A 22,065-nucleotide genomic window follows, 5' to 3' on the forward strand; every position below is an offset into this window, starting at 1 on the left:
ATGTTACCTAGGGTTACCAAACATCCCATTGTGATTGGGAATGTCCAGGTTTTAGCACTGAAAGTCCCTCATCCCAAAAAATCTCCAGGCCCTGGAAAACTGGAATGGTTGGTCATCCTACATCAACACTGTCATAAAAGTACTTCCCATTTGTGTATGTGCATATATATAAAGATGCCTCTCAGCTTTATAATATACTATACTTTATTGGATAATACAGGCTCCAATCTCTGTTTTAACTATTTTAAGTCTTTATTGAATGGGCAAATGGCCCTCTCCCAAATTTTTCATTTTTAAAGTCATGATTCTCCTTGGCCCATTAAGACAAAAATGAGGAGTAGCACATTGTTTCAATATAGCTTGGGAGCAAGGGTCACTTAAAGATTATCTGGGGGAATATACTTAGTTCATCTCATTATTTACTCCACATAAAAGCTTCCAGACTTAGTGAAGTTACTTGTTGATTTTTGACAGGTACTCATGAAAATAATTTCTGTCCAATGGAACAGATAACTCCAAAGATTTTGTGGCACATTTTAATCATTATTCAGTTTGATACCTAACACATCATTCTTATTCTAACAGTTTTTTGTTAAATTGTCTGTAAATATTCAAGATTTTTGGATGCTCTTTGAACTGGTTATAAGACCTTACTGGTCACTTCATTAATTAATAGGTTAAATAAGATCTTTGACACATGTTCATTTTGTATTTGCCTGAGAATATAAATTTTCTTATATATATATACACACACACACAAGCATGGTTTTTTTGTTTTTTTTTTGAAAATTTGAAATATGGTTTTTTGGAAAATTATACTTTGACAAATAATTTGTTAAAAGAAGAAGCCACCATAGTTAGTAGTATGCATCTATGAGTCCCAGTATGAATTATAAAATAGTTTATAAAGTGCTTTTTTACTTCACACAATTTGACAAAGGCATTCCTTTTTGTTTTTAATCTTTTCTTTTTTTTATGTCTGATACAAAGAAGCAATTTAATTTCATATTCAGCTTCTCAGTGCTTGTCAAGAGAGAATTTTGGGGCCAACTGTTATCTGAGTGTACTGATGATGAAAGTCTTTTGTGTGGTTTATATATTAACAGACTTTGAGTAATCAAAGATTATGTACTGAATATGATGTTTCATTTTGTCAGACTAAGTACACACTACATCTTGGCACAGATTTTCTCAGGGAAAACTCTGTTCAACAATAACTCAAATCCTTGCAGAACTTTTGACTTTTGTGCTCGAGTATTCTTTATTTTAATATCATCTCATTAATTCTGATTTAATTAATGAATTCTTATTAATTCTAAGTTTTATAAGTAAAGTGCCTGAGAATGTTAAGTGAAAGCATAAAGATATTTCTCAAACTATAGTTATTTAAACAACAGTGACTTCTTTATATTATTAAATGACTTAGAAGAAAAATCTTCAACAATACTTCTCCTTTGTATTACATATTAGTTAAACGTTTCTTGAAGGACTTTACCAGAACAGGTTAAAATCTGCAAATCAGCCTTTTCACCCAGACATGTTTGAAGTCCAGCAATATTAGTGACTCATGGATTATTCATTTTTATTGTGAACCATTTTATTTTCCTCATGACCACAGGAGACATAAACAAGAAAATTTCTCCTGGAGAACTTTAACAACAAGAAGAGATTCATCTTTTTCAAAATAAGCTATAAGCATGGCAGAGGGCTAGAAGTTAAAAAATGAACACCACATCTCATTTTATTTTTTTATTTGCTTTAAATTATAGAATAAGACATTTTCATTGTTAAATTAAACTGTGTGGAAATACATGATGAAACAGAAAGAAAATTCTTTGTTTTTTGCTTCCTCCACCCAATCGTTTGGGACTTGCTCATTTATTTGTTTTGATTTTAAAGACGAATAAGAATGAACTAAGTAAACTGGGCCAATGAATGAAAATATATTGTTTTAATTGGATGTTATAGTAATTTCCTCTGTGGTAACAAAGTACTACAAACTAGCCAGCTTAAAACAGCAGACATTTATACTCTTATAGTTCTGGAGGCTAGAAGTCAGAAATGAAGGTATTGGCGGAGCCAGGCTCCCTCCAAATGCCCTAAGAGGGAGTCTGTTCTGTGTCTTTCTCTTAGTTTCTTTTGTTGCCAGCAGTCCTTGGTTTTCCTATCTCTGCCTCCATCTTCACATGGCATCCTCCCTGTTTGTCTGATACTGTCTTACATCTCTGCATGCCTGTCTCTACGAATCTTCTCCACTTCTTCTAAGACAACAGCAGTATTGGAAAAAGGGCCCATCCTACTCATGTATGATGTCATCTTAACTTCCATCTTAATTACATTTGCAGAGATCCTATTTCTAAATAAGGTCACATTCACAGGTACCAGTAATTAGGATTTCAACATATCTTGTTGGGGGACACAATTCAACCCACAACAGAGATAATTTGTATTTACCCTTTTGATGATTGCTGACAGCTAGTTTTGCAAGATAGAGGCAATGATTTCCCTCTTAGAGCTCAATGAATGTATAAAATATAATTTTAAATAAGTTTTGCTTAAAGTCTTAATAAATAAACAAAATTCCTTTTTCTCCTCATTTATATGACTTTGGAAAAGGATGAAATGCTTTTTGGAAATGGAAATGCTTTGCGAAAAAGCATTTCTATAACATATTTGTGAAACATTAAGCAATTTGAGTCAGGTTTGATTGAAAATGATCTTTCTAGCTCATTTTTTCTTCAGCTGTATGCTAACACCTTTGTGTTACTCCATTTCTCCTCTCTCTGTCTGTGGGAATATGCTTACAGACACTGACCCATTCAATCATTCCTTTGCTTTACTGAGTGCCTACAATAGTCTCAGCACTGTGTTGGGTGAACAGGCTGCAGACTTGGCCTATCAAAGAGATCTGAGTCTATAGATGAGAGGAAAATAAACAATTTTTTAAAGTGTGGAATTATATAAGTGTGGAGGAGAGATATGTGTGCTAAATCATTTGATTAAGCATGAGGAAGTGAGCCCAGCTCTGTACAAATGGGCTGTGCACCTGGAGATCAGCAAAAACTTGCCTTCTTGTTCTTGCCATTGCTGGGAAAATGAGCTCTCATAATGCAAACTTGAAATATTCTGTTGCTTAAAATCTTCCAGTGGTTTCTATCAACAAATGAGAAATATTGCTCTTTTCTTTCATTATCTTGTAGTTTTATTTTTGCTCATATTTTTTGTTTCTATGTATACATTGTTTTTAACTTTCAAGTTATCTTGCTATATGTGTCCATGATGTTAATATTTAATTTTAACTCTGTAATACACTCCTAATTTAAAAATTAAGTCATAGTTAGAATTCACTTCATGTGAATTGAATAAATGAAGATGAAACGTGTCTGTATAGAGAAGGATAAATATTGTAAAATGTTGACATTCATAATCCTTATACATTCATTCATATTCAATGCAATACTAAACAATACCCAGCATGACCATGGAGATAATTAACTTGATAAAAAAAGATTTCAATTTTACCTGTAATAAATAATGAGCTTAACATTGCAAAGAAAATAGGAGGGACCAGCAATAGTAGTTATTAAGACATTTTATGAAGCCACGGTAATTCAAATATTTTAGTACTTGTGAAAGAATAGACTAGATAATCAATGGAATAGAATAAATCACTCAGAAGCAAGCTTTAGAATGTATAATTTAATTTGTGACAAAGGAAGCACTTTTTGTTAGCAGGGAAATACAGAATTGGTTGATAAATGATAATGGGACTGTTAGAAAGCTATATGAGAAAAAAAGTCAATTTAGATACTCACCACACAATAGACAACAAAATAATTTGAGGTAGAATTAAATGTAAAAATTTGAACCAGGACTTTAACTCCCACACATGCAGGATTTCATCACCACAAAGATCTCTCTAAGGCTATCCGGTTATAGCCACACCCATTCCTCCTCACCCTACCATCCATAACCCCTGGAAACTATTAATTTGTTTTTCATTTCTATAATTTTGTCATTTCAAGAATGTTATATAAAAGGAATGGTATAGTGTGACCTTTTGAAATGGTCTTTCTTTTCACTCAGCATAATATTTTTGAGATCCATCCAAGTTTTTGTGTTTATCAATAGTTTGTTCTTTTTTATTGCTGAGTAGTACTCCATGGTATGGATGTACCACAGTCAGTCGAAACCATTCACCTATCGTTGGACATTTTGGTTGTTCCCAATATTTGGAAACGTTGTTTTCATTTCCCTACCTTCTTGCAGGTTACTTGAACATTTTTTTGAATTCCACTTTTATTTATTTATAGCGTTTTTGAGTGCACCTCTTTGTATAGTTTTTTTAGTGTTTTTAAAAATACTATGGAGAATAGACACATTGTTTGGAAGGAAAATGCAACACTGACAAAGAAATAAAGAAAAAGAGTTGTAAATGTTATAACTTTATTCAACATAAAAATTTTATGTATTTTCAGTTCCTGTCCCTTCTTTCTCCCACTGTCTTCTCTCTTGATAAGTTTTTGTTCTTCATTTCCAGAGGAGTTCATCTGATGAGGTCCATAAGTTTCCATGTTCAAGCATTCCTATGTTCAGATTCCTAACAGCAGAAGAAAAGGTGGAAATATTAGGGAAATTCTGTGATCTACTAAAGGAATAATTTTTCATATTTCAAATATAAATATTTGAATCTAATATATTTTAGTTATTTTAAATGATAGGGCTGATCTCAGTTTTTTTCTTGTTTTAAAGTGAAGAACTGAAGTTCCTCACAGCAAGTGTTATATATCAAAGATGAACACTGTCAACCAGCCTAAAGGCAGGTCTTATAGATTACATCTCTCATGCTGTGTATATGGATAATTATAGTGAAGAGTTTCCTGACTTTAAGTAGTATAAGTTTAGAAACACCCTAGAAAGGTCATGGGTGGTAAATATGTCACCTTTGGGTATAGAATGTAAAGTAAATATTATGTGAGTTAGTTTTTATACGTGGCAAATTCCTAGGTTCATCTTCAAACAAGTCATCCTAGACACCAATAATTATACTTTATTTGGATTTTTTTCTACTGAGAAATTCTATAATACATTTGAAATAGTTTAATTCATAAATGATACACAAGGAAGTTTTATAATATGCTAGAGATATACTCAAGACTCTGCTTTATGCAGACAACAGATGTTTATTTATTTCCTTTACATAGGCAATAGATTTTCCTGTTTATACTTTACCAGCAAGGCAGGGATCACTGTACTCTTCAATGGTGAATTCCTCTGAAACGCAAAAATAATGACATAGAAGAGCAAAGACATTCAGTAACAAGCACACAAGCAGTCAGTTGTAAATAAGCTGTGTAGGCTAAGAAAAAATGTATGAAGCACAGTTATGGAGCCAATAAAACAACTTATTTCTGTACTAAGCCATTTGGGATTGGTGGGAGGGGAGTAAGAGAAGATTGGGCTTAGGGGCTGGCCTGGTGGCGCAGCGGTTAAATTCGCATATTCTGCTTCTCAGCGGCCCAGGGTTCGCCGGTTCGGATCCCGGGTGCAGACATGGCACGGCTTGGCATACCATGCTGTGGTAGGCATCCCACATATAAAGTAGAGGAAGATGGGTATGATGTTAGCTCAGGACCAGACTTCCTCAGCAAAAATAGGAGGACTGGCAGTAGTTAGCTCAGGGCTAAACTTCCTCAAAAAAAAAAAAAAAAAAAAAGGAGAAGATTGGGCTTGGATACAGAATTGAGGGCAGGTTTTACAGATGGAAAACTGTGTCTTTCTATAGGACGCTGTAGAGCCCTTTTCCACAGCTGTGTTTTTCTTGTTGGAGTAGTACCTTCCTCTCTGAACCTTTCTTTAACGTAAGAAGGAGTAAAGTTTTACCACTGCCAGCATGCTGTGATGCTGGAAAGATTTAGTTCAAAGTCATGGGCAAATGGAAGAATTTCCTGATATATCACAAAAAAATATAGATCAAATTTTAGGTCTCATATCACACATCAGTACCAAGATGTGTTTCTTCAGTTATTGTTACTCTTATTATTTTTCTGAAATAATTTAGTCCAGATCAGTTTTATATGGGAATTTACAAATAATTAATCCCCTTATTGCTTTATGATCAATTTATAAGACTAGCTCTAAGACTTGTTTAGGGGGCAGATGAGAGGTTAATATACAGGAACATGATCATCTGGTGACCATAAACTCAGTTTTTCTTCCAGTGAAAGACCGTGGAGTTTTGTTTTAGTTAAGGTGACCTTTTACCAGTTTAGTTGTTTTTTCCTTTCAAAGCTCAGCATGTCTGAATCTCACTCACCTGTCTCATAATAATCATAGGCTTTTACAGTAGCTGGCTTTAAATTCTTTATTTGGATGCATTGTTCCACTGAGAAGGCGAAACTCAGGGTTTGATTGGTTAGCTGGAGAGACAAGAAAACTGAATTGGAATCAAAGATTAACTTAGTTATCAGTTACCATCCTCTCTTCTTAAGATATTATTAAACCCTGTAGTTGTGCTACCCATCTGTACCAAAACCTATGGAAAGAATGGGACATTTTTGGATCTGCATGACACACTCAATGACAGATAAAAGAGGGACAAAAAGATGATTTTATAGACAGTCAGATGTACTAAACTGAGCCTTGCTGACCTGTCCAGATTCCATTTTCCTCTGTAACTATTTTCTCCTCCCTTACCTGTGTATGTGAAAAACACTATTTGGAATCTGGATTGGTTTGTCAGAACCTCTAGTGGTTCTCCCAGATCTAGCAGTCACAGAGAATCTTACCTCTTCAAAGTAGATCAGGACATGGTTGGTGCTCACTTCAGTCCTTTGAATCTGAGGCCTTTCTTGGAGCTGTGGACCAAAAGGATAAGCCAGAGACACGGGATGAGGAAATTTCAGACTGAGAGCAGTTTTCAGGTATTTATGATCTAAGTGGCTGCTCAGAAACATGAAAACTGCTAATTTTGATTTCTTCAAGAATAATGGTAATAATAGAAATAATGATAACAATAATAATAGTAATATTTATTAAGTCCCCCTATATATATATATATGCACACACACAGAATTATCTTCCCACTATATATGTATAATAAAGGGGAGAATATATCATATATATATCTCACATATATCACAATATATGTGTCTGCATATACACGTATATATGATATATTATCCCTTTTTCTTTTTATATATAGTTGGAAGATAATTCAGTACCACTCCACATACCTAGATGCCTCAGGGCCTGCTGGAACATTATTAACCATGTTTATGACTTATGTCTTATATTTGAGACCATATAACAATGATACCCACTGTTAAAATGATGGAAACTCTAGAGAAGCAAGTTTGAGGGAGTAAACCTCTTGGAAACTGAATCAACAAAATAAAATTGACAAGCATAAATTTCAGCACTTATCATGACTTTGCTGTCTGCAAGGGATTTAGGGTTACCTTTTTCACTGATGTTTTCACAGGAATGAAGCCTGATACCATCTTCACATCAACAATGACCATGTTGGAGCTGGGTCGTTCCCCAGTATAACTATGAAGTCAAGGCATAGGGACAAGGCATTCACACAAAATTCTTTGGAATTCATTCAAGACAGAAGTCTCCCCTACTCTTTTATTTCTAGTGTTCCCTATCCCTAACTACCACTTACCTTCTCCATCTACTCTATTTGCTTCTGCCATGGTTGTTTGGAAAACCCATCATTACGAACTTACACTCTGTGGGTATGGCAACATCATGTTCTCAATGTTAAGCCTTTTTTAGTAACAGCGAAGAAGATTTGCTTGTTAATAAACATTGCAAGAATTCCATAATCTTTATGTGTGACTTTGGACAATGAAGTTCTCCCACACAAAAAAAATCAATTTTGCCAAGTTCTACAAAAGGTCTGGCAGTGATTTAGGATTTACCTAATGTTGATATGAATCTGGAATTTCCTGTGAACATCTATGCCATCACAATTCTTAGCGAGAGGATCAACCTTCAAGGTGAAGGGAACTTTTCCTTCTTTCTTGGGCAGGATGTTATATCTCAGGGATGTCTAAAACAAATTTAAAAACATTCTTTATCTTTGTACTCAAATAGTCTATCTCTTCTAGATATTCATACCTCTCTTTAGCACATATTTCATTTTCTATTTTGAAATTCAAATCTAATTCTTGAGACTTTTTCTCCCATTTACAGCATCCCCTAAGCTCTGGCAGTCTCACCTGGAGGTATACACATCCTGACCCTGACACTGTTGTACTGTACTCTCCTGGAATCTCTGGCAACTCGACCTCCTGCAGCAATAGGCGATTGGTATCATCTACTTGGAATTCTTCAGAGAAAGTCCTTGAAGACTTGACAGTGACTATAGCTTCTTTCTCCCTTTTAGTGAAAGTTGCTGCTCCATATTTGGAGAGGGCTTGGAGAGCTACCACTGTATCCTGAAAAAGATGGGACCAGAAACACAGGAGAGAAAGGTAACAAAATCATACTGGATGTAAACCATATCAATACTACTCTCTCTCTGAGTTATTGAGTCATAAACACAGTTCATTAACTGAACTTCAATTCAGCTCAGACTTGGTTACTTATCATAAACTATTCTAGGTACTTTAGGGAGAAATGAAATTTTCTCATTTAAGTAGTTTACAATATACATACGGAAATAAAACTCAAATATTTGACATAAAGTAGAAGCTATTTCAATGATTTATAAATTTATATAACCATATTTGTTGTAAGAAATCAGAGAAGGGAGAAGAAATTGGAGCTAGAATAGTAAGAGAAGACTTTAAAGAAAGTCAGAAATAATATCTCTGAATAATGAGAAAAGTTTATATAGACAGAAGAGAAGTATCAAGGAGTACTGGGTGGGAAATGTTACAAACAAAGACATAGAAAAGGGAGTGAGCCAGTTCCAGAAAAAGTGAAGTGATCAGCCTAATTAGATAGGAGTATTCATGTTTACTGGAGAGAGAAAATATTTTGGGTAAAATATTAGATAATTTTAGTCTTTGTATGAAAGATTTACTTTATCGGGGAAATAATCTTATGAAAACATTGCTTTAGGAAGATTAATCTACTTTGCAGTTGAGGGTCCACTAAGGAGAGAAGATATAAGAGACTGTACAGAGCACAGAGCAATAATTCATAGATAAAGAAGCTAGAACCTTTCTAGCGATGGAGAAATGGAGAAAGTATGAATTAGAAATACTGTTCAATTATTCAACTCCTAGAATATGGTTGCGTCTGCATATGTATTAATGTATTAATTTTTCTTCCTAGAGTTTCTCCACAGACCTGAGTGGAAGAGAAGCCCCCATTGGGATTTTGTTGCTTGGTGATCCATTTCACAATACGTGAGGCCACAGACAGGTCTTCTGAAGATGGGGCAGGCTGGGCAGTAAGATAGGCAAGGAGCAAGTAAGATGTCATCTCCACTTCAGCAGAAGGAGCCCGGGGTTGATAATAGAGTTCCTTAGCTTCTTGAAATTTCCCAGGACGTTGCCAGTGGATTGAGTCCTCTTTGAAATGGGAAAGGATAAGATCTTAAGCTTGGATAAAGGTTTCAAAACCTAATTCATGAATGATCCTTATAATTAGAGCTCACCTGGTGAAATGATGTAAATGAAGTAACAGTATTGAGTAGTCACCAGTCAAGCAAATTTTAACCAAGAAAGTAAATTAAGGCTCTAGTAAATTACATGTGTCTTTGTGTCTATTACATACTACTTGTGTGATATTAGAAGTTGGGCTGTCTAGAGTCTATAATGTGTGAACTGACAAAATGATCCATGTTACCTAGAGAATTTAAGTGTTAGATCAATGATAATTATTCTTATCATCATTATAATAATATAATATGATATAGTATAATATAATATAAGCATGATAGGTGTGAGTTTAATAAGTCCTCTCTTCTTTTGATCACTGCTGATTTTTGGAAGTAAATTTTTCAGCAGTAGCTCTTACCTTCTTTTACAGCCTCTTTGTCTAGTGATTCAAGCAGCTCACTTCTCTTGGCCTGGTTTCCTGCTAGGGCAAAGGCATAAGCCAATAATGCCTTGATATAGACAAGACTTCCTTGGGCCTCTGAGGTGGATCTCCAGGCATTTTCCAGGCAGAATAGAGCATTGCGGACAACTTGATGCTGTGAAGAAGATGAAAGGAGAGCTTAAAATAGCAGAACCAGGCTAGTGAACTGTCTCCAGGCTAATCCCAAATTAAAAGCCCCAATCAGCCTGTGCAACATTACAGTTCTCACCAGAAAATAATCTCCTCTGCAGTTTCCAAAAGGATCTAGTCCTTTATGGTCTGGTGAAATATACCAAAATTAAATATGAAAACCACAATTCACTTTGCTCAGAGATTCATAGTTCTATCATTTTTATTCCTTACATTTGTGAAGGAAGTACAGGCAATATGCTAGAACATACAGTGACAGGCAGTGGCATCTCCAGCAGAGCAATGGTGATGTAGGCCGAGAGTGTCACCTCATCATCTACCCCACCCTGTAAGGATCAAAAGCAGAGATGCTCAAACAACCCACTATTCATTAACCAGCGTCATCCAGCTCTACTTTTCCCCCAGGGCATCTTCACTAGAAAGCACCTTTTCTTGTGCAATATTATTGATTTCCCTCTTCCTCCTCTACTCTAAAATTCCCGAATCTTTCCCAAATCACTTTCCCTCGCTTTTATTAATATATTGTGGTTTTTGCACACTATTTTCATTCAATAAAAAACTGCTCATTCATTACCAGATTTTAGAAGCTTTAGAGTCTACCACCCTTCTTCAAAGCTGTGTCACCAGGACTTGAGGAATCAATATTAGCATAATTGCTCCTACATATGACTATATTCAGGGACCTGAACAAAATTAAAGGCATCACCTTGATAGCGTTGTTAAGCAGTAATCCAGAGCTTTGGAAACAACCATTTTCCTTTTGCTTCTGTGAGAGCCAGGTGAGGGAATTTGTGATGTGTGAGTCTTCCACATAGATGTATGACCGGGCTTGAGCAAAGGACTTGAGCACAAATGCAGTGAGCCTGTCCAACAAAGAAGAGACTGAGACATGAGGACCATCTCACTTTCAAGGCTCAGTTTGTGCAATTACCTCCAGACATTGGTCTTCACAGTTCAGTGGAAGAAACTGTTGGGGGGAGTTTGTGAGAAAATGATATTTGAATACTGAATATTCTCGTTTGTCCAGCAAATATCTAAATCTCTTGTTTTAAAATCTCTGAACTTTATTGTTTCTCTAGAGTTGATTCTCTTCCCCTTTTTTTCTCATGGAATGTTTCTTGGCGCCTCCAAGCCTCCCCACCAAAGTGCCATTTTCTGAGTGATTTTACTGCATCACAGTCTCTTCCTGTCCTTTCCCTCTTCTCCTCTCTTAATGCACAGTGTAGAAGCTTCTTCTATCCTTTCACATTATGACACTTTCTGCCTTATGTTTCTGTTTTGAGGGATCCTTATTTTACTGCTATCTACAGAGCTATCAGAGCAGGTGAGCTTTCATAGATGGAATGGTGAGATCACCTAGCAGTGATGACACACATCTGGGTTTTTAAAGGATAACAAATTCCCATGAAAGAACTTCAGGTATCAGAGAATAGCTACATCCAGAATTCTGAAATATCATGGATTTGCAGGGAGTATATGGAAATAATTATCTTACCAAGTGTTTCCCTGACTTCTGCCATCATGGTCTCCAAAAGTGCTGTATGAACCATCACTGTGCTTATAATTCAACTGTCTTTGGTACCCTGAAAAGGAAGTTTTCATAGATATACAACATTGCAGAGACATTGGAGAATTAATCTGTCTTTTGCTCAAAATTTGTTGAGGAATCATAGGGAAGCTACTATTTTATTAAGATGTCTCCAAGACTTGATGATGCCATTGAATTTCTGATTGTTTAGGGGGACATTTTATTGGATATCACAGCAACAATTATTGTTAAATCTTACCCAATGGGATGCTGATTTAAATTCACTGAAGGAGATATTTAGGGAATCACTTAAAGTTTTTCCTTTTGGGGTAATCTCTCACCACTGATAAGGTGGCTGATGGCTTTGGACTTGATCTTCTCGGTCAGCTGTTGTGTCTCACTCAGATAGTTCAGAACATAAATATTAGGGACAAAAAGGACCATATTCTGCTCTCCACACCCATAGGGCATCTGGAGAAGATTCTGAAGATTTTGCATGGCAGAGCCTAGTATATCACCTGGGGAATGAAAGATATAAAAAAATCAGAGGACCTCAGAGCTGGTTTATGCTGGGATAAGAAGACAGATTACTAGCTAAGTGGGAGGTCAAGTCGCTTATGGAGGAGAGGATAAGAAAGCATAAGAGGTGAAGAAAAACAAGAAATAGAAAGAAAAGAGAAAAGTGGGAAAAGTAAAGTAGGTGGTTTAAGCATGGAAAAAACAGGGAAAAAACTGAATGGCAGGAAAAAACTGAATCTTTTCTGATGAGCCACATGTCTGGTAAAAATCACCTATTTTCAAATCTATTAGGAAACATCACCACCCAGTCAATCTCTTGAAGATGAGGGCACAGAGAGGTGACCCTTCTAACTTTTTGGAGGGTATCAAGGTATAATATGTAACACAACATCTATTCAACCCCCTTTCCGACTAATACACAATGCAATCCTTAGCTTAGTGCTCTTTCTCTCAATCCAATGCTTAGAGTCAGTGCCTTCATTAACCATGGGTGGTGAAGCTCCATGCACTAGGAGAATTATGGAGATGGAGAGCTACTTCTCTTGGGCTGAGAGACTCACCCAAAACCGAATATGTTGCCCTGGCAGATCCTTTAACCACATCTGAAGGAACTTTTAGTGACAACTTTTCAGGTACTCCAGTTTCTAATGAAAGAAGACAAATATATATATATATATAAAGGAGGGAAAAAATGAGAGAAATATTCTATTTTTGTTTGAAATTTTTTTCCTCTATATGATCAAGATCCAACCTCTCATTTCTTTTGGTCATTATATAATTTCTTTGATGCAATCCAAGTTTCTCCTAAAGCCATGACTCATCTCACAGTGAAGTTCATGTTAATCATATATATTTGTACTTAATTTCTATACATTTCCTTATAAGCATATACCTGATGTATGCTTATTTCTTTCTCTTCATTGTTTATGTTAATTTTTATTATTGTTAGTGTTTTTTTAATAAATTGCATTCATTCAGGGGCCAGCCCCGTGGCATAGTGGTTAAGTTGGACATGTTCTGCTTCAGTGGCCTGGGTTTGGTTCCCAGGCACAGATCTACGCCACTTGTTGGCAGCCATGCTGTGGTGGCAACCCACATACAAAACAGAGGAAGACTGGCGTGGATGTTAGTTCAGGGGGAATCTTCCTCAAGCAAAAAGAGGAAGATTGGCAACAGATGTTAGCTCAGGGTGAATCTTCCTCAGCAGAAAAATTAAAAAATCACATTCATTCAATAAATATGTATTATGTGCATGCCATGTACCAGGTTCTGTTTTAAGTGCAATGACATAGCAATTTTCAAAGCAAATTTTCTGACTTCCTGGAGTTTTCATTTTAGTGGAAGTAACAAGATAAATAAATATTTAATATGATAGATGTTTGTAACTTCCATAGAGAAAATTAAAGCAGAGTAAGTGTTTATATGGGTGAGCTAGTAAGACAAGGCAAGTGTCTTAGGACATTAGAAAGTGCAGGGTGTGGGGAGGGGGCTCCCTACTAAAAAACTCATTGAAAAAAATTCAGAGGTGACAGGAGAATTTAAGCAAGACATGGAGTAAGATTTATAGATATTGGGGGAAAAGATCTCCACGAAAAAAGAACAAAAAGTTAAAATATTCCAGAGATTAGAGCATGATGGTTATGTTCCAAGAGCAGATTAGGAAGCCAATGTGGCCAGGGCATGGTGAGGGAGGGAGAGAGTAATAGGAGACAAAGTCATGGGGTTGTGAGGGTTTGTAGGTGACATTAGTGAGGTAGGCTTTAACTTTGAGGAATATGCGAAACTCTTGGAAGGTTTGAACAGAGGTGGGTCATGATCTGAACTATGCTCTAAATGATTCCTCTTGCTGTAGGGGAACCAGTGATGATGATCAGGAGACTGGTCAGAAGGTTATTGAGAGAATAGGACTAGAATAAGTTCTATTCTCTCAATAACCTTTCAGGAGAGAAAGGACTAGAGTAGAAGTAGACATGGTGAGAAGTGGGAAGATTCTGCATGTAATTTACAGGTGGAGCCAACTAGATTAGAGAATGGATTGGGTGTGGAGTGTAAGAGAAAGTACATAATAAAGAATGATGCCAAAATTTTTATCTCCAGCAAGTAGAAGAATAGAATTTTCATCATCTGAGATGGAAAAATTTGTAGAAGGAGCAGGTTTGTGGGACCAGCAGAGGTTCAGTTTTGAACATGCTGGTTCTGAGATGCCTGTTAGACCTACAGGCCTGTAGGTGGAGATGCTAAGTGGGCAGCTGAACACAGGAGTCTGAGTTCAGGAAAGAGGTGTGGACCAAAGATGTAAATTTTGTGGTCTCCAGTACAAAGTTGTTATTAAAGTTCTGTGTCTAGATGAGATCATCAAAGGATGCTTATACAGTCACGTGTCGCTTAATAGCAGGAATACATTCTGAGAAATGTGCCTTTAGGCAATTTCGTCATTGTGTGAGCATCACAGAATGTACTTACACAAACTTAGATGGTATAGCCTACTGCACACCTAGGCTGTATGGCACTAATCTTATGGGACCACACTCATATTATGTGGTCTGTTGTTGACTGAAACGTCCTTATGTGGCTCATGACTGTATAGAGAAGAGAAGAGATCTGCACACTGAGCATTGTCCTCAAGATGATTCTAGATGGTGCAGAGTTGAATATTTTAATGATAATTTTATATGATTGTATTAATGGCATTAGTAAAATACTGGTTTCCAAAAATGTGAGCAACCTTAAGTTCTTTTTAAAATAACTTGTTTAAATAAAAACACGAGTACTTTTCAATTATTAATTGAATAATAAATAGTACTAGTACCACACAGATATTTCAATATTTTGAAAATTGTTTAGGAAGAAGTTTGGAAAACACAGATGTATTTGAAAACTATGGTTGTAGCTTTCGTTCTCATTATTAGCCAAGAGATTTTAGATAAGTCTTTTAGCTTCTCTACGCCTTCATCAGGAAAAGATTGTTCTTCATCAAATTTCCTTAGATTTGCTCATAGGAGAGTATGCTAATTTTTTTTTCCAGGCGAAAACACACCCTAAAGGGCATTCTACAACTATATACTTTGGCAAGTGGCTTAAAGTGAAAACTTTGTCTATTTTTGACTCTTACCTGATGCACAGAGGAGTGTGTTGAAAGTTTCCTCCTTTTCTATTCCTTCAAGCTTTGTATTGAAAGAAAAAAAATCAAAAAGTAAAGTGATATTGAATGTATAGGAGAAAAATAAATCACTTTAAAATAGAAGAGAAAATGTTGGTGAAAAATTGAGTTGCGGATACGCCCACATTCTTGGGATGAAATGTCACTGTCTCATAAATATTGGATAATGCTATACACTTACATACCTCAACTAGTAAGGGCTTGACCACGGTGTCCTTCTGTCCAAATGCTGGGACTTCAGGCACCTCATTGCCACACAATTCCTGAGATCGCAGGGCTTCTGCGGTAGCTGTGAAATTCACCTTTCCTGAGGAATAAGATTCTTAAGGGGTTAAACAGTGATTCTATATTGAATGGTTTCTTTTTAAGTTTTCCTAATATATATAATGGCTTTTTTTCAATCAATCATTGTTAAAGGAGGAGAAAAAGCATGTGTCTGGGTCACAGTGGAAAGCTGTGGTCTTGTCAGAAGTAGGATTTGTCAACAACTTTACCACTTACCCGGTGACTTTGGGGTCACAGCCCAGGACACAGTTTTCTGCCCATTTCCACAGACACAGTGAGAGTCTTCATTCTTCTCTACTGGGACAGCCGAGAAGGCAGGAGAGATATCCAGCTGCACACTGACCTGTCCCCCATACCGGCCCACAAGTTTAAGAAAGAACACAGGCAGAAGGTCAGCAATAGGGGAACGAAGCATAAAGGGCCAATGCATGCTAATTGAGAGGGTTTGTGAAATTGTTCAAACAAGGTAATTTCTTCAAATATTTCACAGTTTAGATGTTTGCAATAAGGGAATTAGGAAAAATGCCTAGGATTTAGGCTTGTGCCAACACAAGGAAGAGATATTTTCTTTAGTCAGAGTAAAAAATTAAGTAATCAGGTAGAAATAATGGCTGAGTTTAGGAATACACTGACAATATAGAGTCCTGAATGAATATAACCTTACCACCTTGGACCTGTCAGGTAATTTTGCTCTTAGTACCTATTCCACTGTAAAATTAGGCTACATTATATACAATTATGATTTACTAGGAAATTACCTAGGAAACCTAGATAATGAGTGGCGATTGTGTTCCTTCCTTCCATTTTCACTTAATTCCAGAGAAGTGCCCTTACCCGAATGCAGTGGAACAAATAGTTGAACACAGTGGCTTTGAGTATAAAGTCTTCTCCTCGCACCACAGAGTAGGGGAGAGTGAGTTCCAGGAAGAACGGCTGGAAGACTTGAAGAGAGATGATGGGGGAGAGGCCAAGCCCCGTAGTTTTGGACAAGCAGAGTGCGTTGGCCTTCCACTCCGTGATGGTGTCAGGAACCTGCTTTGCCAACTCACTTCCACCTGATGAACTAGAGAAGGGAAAAAGAGGAGGAAAGTGAATGAATCTCCATTGTTAGCACGCACTATAGCTGATCCCAGAACATGATAACTTACTAACCTAGCGTATTCATGTGAATTTTGATATAAGGTTTGACAGTCCTAGTGAGGTCTCTGAAAGTTGTTCTTTTCTTTTTAGGGGCAAGAGTAGCTTTCTGCTCTCTATTATTTTAGGTATCTCAGGACCAAATCAGAAAAAAAATTTACAATGTTCAGCTGTGAGAAAAATGAGCTATGAACCCAAATATTTACTAGAAAGGAGTGGAGCAGAACTGAAAGGAATAGGAACCAAGGATGATACCAGAATCACAGAGGAGGATTCAAATCTTCTCCGAAACTAAATTCTAGGCAACACGCAACTTACTCGAGTGGCACCAAGTCCCAGATCCAGGTCTCAGGGAAATACTTCCGAACAGTCCCTTTCACTTCCGTGGCTGGAAACTCTTCTCTCATCATCGTTGGATAAACTGCTCCTGCAGCGCCACTTGCTAGAGCTAAGCCTTGTGGAACTGCTGTGGACAGACAGCACCAGGGCCCAAGGTGAACCTAACTTTTATCATTAATTTCCTATAGTTGCCTAGTTTCTCAAGTAGAACAAGGTCATTTGCTCAGGGAAAGTTTATTATTGGAACAGCTTAACCTACCAGCTTGCTACTTTGCTCACTTATCTATTTGTCCTATAGGAAAGCTAATCCTGTTGCTTCTTAAAATAGCCTAGAAGTAGATGTATTTTCCTCTAGAAATGAAAACAAATGTAGCTCTCTCTAAGCTGATAATTCAACTAGTGAAGAGAAAAATCAATGGTAATTCAATACACCAAATATTGTTTTTCACTGAAATAATGCTCATGTGTTCTCCATTTGCAGCAAGAATCAGACAAGAGGAATGGATGGGGGCTACAGCAAGAGGATTTCAGGAATGATTTTTTTATTTAGCAGTGAATGAGATGGGGAGACATAAACAATAGGATATAGTAAAGTATGTGTTATAAATAGCAGACTCAATAAAGGACAGAAAATGAACTTTAGATTAGCCAGAAAAGACTTTACCAAAGTAGAACTTAAGCTGATGAAGAAGGATGAGAAACTGCGGAGAATGGGGAAAGCATTCCAAGGAAGTGACTATACAAGTATGCACACAGAGGTCAGAAGGATTGCTCCAAAGGGTTATTGAAAAACTTACCCTTCTGGAGTAGAATGTCTATTTTGGGGGTGTGTTTAACATAGTTGAGTAAATAGTAAGTGTAATTATATAATATAACAACATGAATATTAGGACAAATAAACTAGATCTGTTAAGGTAGGAGTTAACTTGATTAAAAAAAGTGATACTCCAGAGATCAGAAGATATGTAAAGATAATATGCATAAATGCATAAGAATATATAAATGATGGATATAAAATAATAGAATTGGACATGCTCTTTTAAAACCTTAAGTACAACGATTCTATGAATTCTGGAAGTAGTAACGATGTATGAGAAATAAGTGGCATGATAAAAGCAATGTTGAAGGGTGATATGCCTTTCATAGTATATAAAATAGACAGAAGTGGAGAAAATTGGCGGCAAGGAAGGTCAATTAGGGTGGTTTTTAAGTAATTTGGTTGTGAAATAATGAGAGACAGGACTAAGGCATAACTGAAAATGAAAAGTAAAGAAAGGATAGGGGACACACATCAAATGCAAAATCTGTAAAGAGTTTTACAGAATGTTTGGGAGAGAAATGTAATGATGATACTCTGCTTCCAAGTTTTCTGGATCATTCCATCAACATATTTTCTCTTAGGACTGGAAAAAATATACATTTGGTATTAACAGAGATCTGAAAATAAAGTAATAGTGCTTTTCAGGTTTTGTGAAACAAAAAATATGCTATTGCATGGCATAATATATTTTCATAATTATATTTTTCCATTTTATGTTCACAACACCTCAGTGACCTTGGTGTTGTCATTCTGTCTTTAGATATGAAGAAACTGAGCCTCCAAAAGGTTAAATGAGTCTGAGAATTTTCAAAGTCACATATGTCATACCAGGTAGGAGCATGATGAGAACATGTCTCTTTGCTCTTAGCACAGTGCTCTTTTTCACTCTACAGAATTTTGTTTCTGTTGAGAGAATATTCTTATTCCCCCCTCTGTTTTCGACTAGAACTTTATTTGTCTTATAATTTCTACCGTATTAAAATATGTTTATTTTATTTTTAAAGAATGCTTTCCACCACCACATTTCTTTTTAAAGAGCAGAATTAGCAGACTTCCAGCATGCAGAGAGAAAATTCTGGAGGCCTGATAGCAGTAGCAAAGAAGACTCAGAATCTTTTCAACTTTTCCTCACTTCCAGGTATACTTGAAACACACAGAGGCCAGTAACATATCTACCAAAAGCTGAATCATCCTATTTTGTTCAGTATGTCAAAATCATTTTGATTCCCAGATAAAGAATACGACAAAGACAATATTCATATGATCCTTCACATTTCTCAGCCTCCCTTGCAGTTAGGACAGACCTGAGATGTGCCATTTTCACTGCTGGCCGTAAAAGTCACGTACAAACCTACTCCTTCTTCCCGATGGCAGTAATCTTGAAAGATTGCTTGGAGATGGGGAGTCACAAGATGAAAGCAGAATGGATATCTCTGACTCACTGATGGGTAGGGAGCTGTTCTGGACAGCTACCGGCCTCACAAGCAGTTTTTGTGTGAGCAAAAAAATAATCTGTTATATGCTTAGTCACTGAGACGTGGGGGCTTATTTGTTACTGCAATATTATCTATCTTACCCTGACTAATTTATGTTTTGAATCCATAGTGGGTAAGGAGGATTTGAAGTGGTAAGACTGTTGAAGGCTATGACAAAAAAGTAGTTGATTTTGATTTCAGAGGGAAAGAAAAAAACAACTGCTTTAAAAATACTATTTTTCGGGGGAAAAATGGCATTTGAAGAAAATTTACCAAGAAGTTGCTGCAGTGTCACAACATTCAGTACTTAGAAAAATAGCTATTTATCCCAACCCAACCCAGTGAAACATCAATTTTTCTTCTATTATTCTAGCAGACAAATAAATCTCACCCTTACCTCCTAGGTAGGGCATAGGCATTGCTGGATATCCATGAGGCAGCTGACAAAAACGTGGCTTGTGGATTTTTGAGTTGGTAAAAATATTTAATCCTACAGACTGGAAGAAAATTAATTATTAAAGCATATTGCCAATCCAATCTTGAGACTGAAATATCTTCGTACCTTTGTATTATACTTTTGCTATTATTGTACACATAGCTCACAGGATCATCATCAAAATTACCCACAATAGAGAAGAGAGCTATTTTATAAAAGCCCAGTTCACCCAGTTAGTGAATGAAAGTTGGGATTAGAACACACTTCTGATTCCTATTCCTGAATTTTGTCTGCTGTACGCTGATGCCTCTTTAATTATCTTTTGCATTCTAGAAACTGAGTATTTTAGCCTTGGAAGTTTTTCTTCCCTTCCTTTCCCCATAGAAAGCAAATATAACATATATATATATATACACACACACACACACACACACGTACTCCTCATGGCTTTATTGCAGAGAGTAATTTTTTAAAATTTCTTTTTATTTGAAATTGTAAGGTTGCATATTGGAGATTTTTCTTCATAGTCTTAGTAAACTTTGCCTTGCTTATGTTTTGTTGGAAAATATGACTTTCCCTGAATATCTATGTTCAATTCACCCCTTTTGTGAGTTACCCTTTCCTCTTTTCTTTCTCACTTTCTTTTGACTATCTTGCATCTCTGCATCCGTGCACACATGCTGATGCCCACAGTAGCCTGACTCCTAGAGCCCACCTGTTCCCAACTTTCTCTCTCTTCAATATAACTCACAGTTAAACGCTACTTGCTGTTCTATCTCAGAGTACATGGGACCCTGTGGGAGGCACAGCTCTCAGTGGTGGTAGTGATATGGAATACGGAGAAAGAAGTTAGAAATAAGTGTTAAAGATTAAACCATTAGCTAATAAACCTAAAGAGTCCTCTTTCTACCCCCCACTGCAAACTGATTTATGATTCTGGAGGCTCCAGAAGGGGGAGGTTTAAATTGCTCTCAGCAACCTGCAGACCTCTCTCAGAAGAATGGTATGTATTCCTTAAGGTTAATGAGAGTTTTTAGTCCTTTTTGGCAGTGATAAAATTTAATTGCACAACCTGGATAAACTCTCCTATCATAATCTGCCTAGAGATAGTTAATCCTAAAGGTATACATTTTAGCTAATACACCTAGAGCATGCTAACATTTCTACCCCAAGTTTTGTAAAATCTTTTCTTCATGAAAGGCTACTTTCAGTTTCCCTGAAATTTTACTGCACTAAAGGTGATGGCTGAAGTATTGTACTTTGTATATTCAGTCATTTACTCATTCATCATGCGCTTATTGGGCAAATGACTGAGGTAATGGCTGCCAATAGCTACTCACCTTTCCAAGGGTGTCAGAGGCACTATGGAAAATGTTTTGTTTTTCTCACATATTAGAACCTTTGAGAATCACTGAGAGGAGAATATGACGGTGGTAACCAGCTTTGGGATCAACTTGGTTGTGGCTGTAGGCTCTAAACATACACCTCTTGCTATTTAAAGTGCTGGAGAAATTCATGAATGAAAAGCTATGTGTATACAAAGCTCTCTGTGCTTCCAAGGTTTCAATATTTTTCTATTAGTCATAGCTTTGTTTTGGGGGGTGGAGCAGGATCAGATTCCACAGCTTAGAAGTTCATTTGTTCTCTCCTTTAACAAAGACTTGGAAATCAATTTGAGCTATGTTTTTAGGAAGAAGACTTGCCTCAAAGATACTGTAAACATCGTCATCGTCCAGGATCTGCTTTGGTGTGTAAATGATTCCGTTGTGAGTTATGTCTTCTGCATGGATGCATTTTTGACCATCTTCATTCGCAGGACCTCTGTAGCTAACACTAAAGAGATTCTTCTCTGGCAGCAAATTATAGACCTGCAAAATCAAGAGAACAAAGGAGAAACTCTTGTTTGTTGCTGCTGTTTTTTTTTTTTTTTTAATTTCAAGTGTTCAATCCGAGATTTAAAAGATCATGGTGTACATTTAACACTCCATGCCAACATTATAAAAAAGAACACACAGAATCATGGGGAAATATTAAAGGTTATGGATCCTAATCCTCTTGTTGTACAAAAGAAATTAATATATAGAGAAATCAAATTGGTTGATCGAGGTCTCAGAGCCCGTTTTGATTGAGTAAGAATAAAACCCAAGTCTTCCAGCGAAATGTCTGCTTTTAAAA

The 22,065-nt window shown here is 36.5% G+C and overlaps 1 protein-coding gene and 2 long non-coding RNA genes across 4 annotated transcripts in view; 2 read left to right on the forward strand and 1 right to left on the reverse strand.

Moving 5' to 3' along the window:
- Positions 1-4,429: 4,429 nt before the first annotated feature.
- LOC103561495 (pregnancy zone protein-like) overlaps positions 4,430-22,065 on the reverse strand; it is a 53,595-nt gene continuing 35,959 nt past the window's right edge. The window contains exons 16-36 of one of the 2 annotated variants that reach the window (XM_008536139.2): positions 21,594-21,758; positions 19,852-19,951; positions 17,139-17,283; positions 16,518-16,746; positions 15,900-16,026; positions 15,584-15,705; positions 15,351-15,402; positions 12,799-12,882; positions 12,061-12,237; positions 11,687-11,774; positions 10,898-11,054; positions 10,443-10,517; positions 9,979-10,156; positions 9,307-9,530; positions 8,229-8,447; positions 7,929-8,059; positions 7,461-7,551; positions 6,789-6,857; positions 6,317-6,419; positions 5,233-5,274; positions 4,430-4,600 (exon numbers count right to left, since the gene is read on the reverse strand). In XM_008536139.2, coding sequence (XP_008534361.1) covers positions 4,593-4,600; positions 5,233-5,274; positions 6,317-6,419; positions 6,789-6,857; positions 7,461-7,551; positions 7,929-8,059; positions 8,229-8,447; positions 9,307-9,530; positions 9,979-10,156; positions 10,443-10,517; positions 10,898-11,054; positions 11,687-11,774; positions 12,061-12,237; positions 12,799-12,882; positions 15,351-15,402; positions 15,584-15,705; positions 15,900-16,026; positions 16,518-16,746; positions 17,139-17,283; positions 19,852-19,951; positions 21,594-21,758 — 2,586 coding nt within the window. In that variant the 3' untranslated portion in view covers positions 4,430-4,592. Of the gene's footprint in view, positions 4,601-5,232; positions 5,275-6,316; positions 6,420-6,788; positions 6,858-7,460; positions 7,552-7,928; positions 8,060-8,228; positions 8,448-9,306; positions 9,531-9,978; positions 10,157-10,442; positions 10,518-10,897; positions 11,055-11,686; positions 11,775-12,060; positions 12,238-12,798; positions 12,883-15,350; positions 15,403-15,583; positions 15,706-15,899; positions 16,027-16,517; positions 16,747-17,138; positions 17,287-19,851; positions 19,952-21,593; positions 21,759-22,065 lie in introns of both variants that reach the window. The other variant, XM_008536138.2, reaches the window with a different exon arrangement.
- Positions 8,392-9,706, forward strand: LOC103561494 (uncharacterized). Its single transcript, XR_547454.2, has 2 exons — positions 8,392-8,483; positions 9,292-9,706. It is a non-coding gene; the product is annotated as an uncharacterized lncRNA (long non-coding RNA).
- LOC139083520 (uncharacterized) lies at positions 16,914-22,044 on the forward strand. Its single transcript, XR_011540315.1, has 3 exons — positions 16,914-17,314; positions 18,740-18,810; positions 21,581-22,044. It is a non-coding gene; the product is annotated as an uncharacterized lncRNA (long non-coding RNA).

This window comes from Equus przewalskii, chromosome 5 (assembly GCF_037783145.1).
Source record: "Equus przewalskii isolate Varuska chromosome 5, EquPr2, whole genome shotgun sequence".
NCBI classification, from domain to species: Eukaryota; Metazoa; Chordata; class Mammalia; order Perissodactyla; family Equidae; genus Equus; species Equus przewalskii.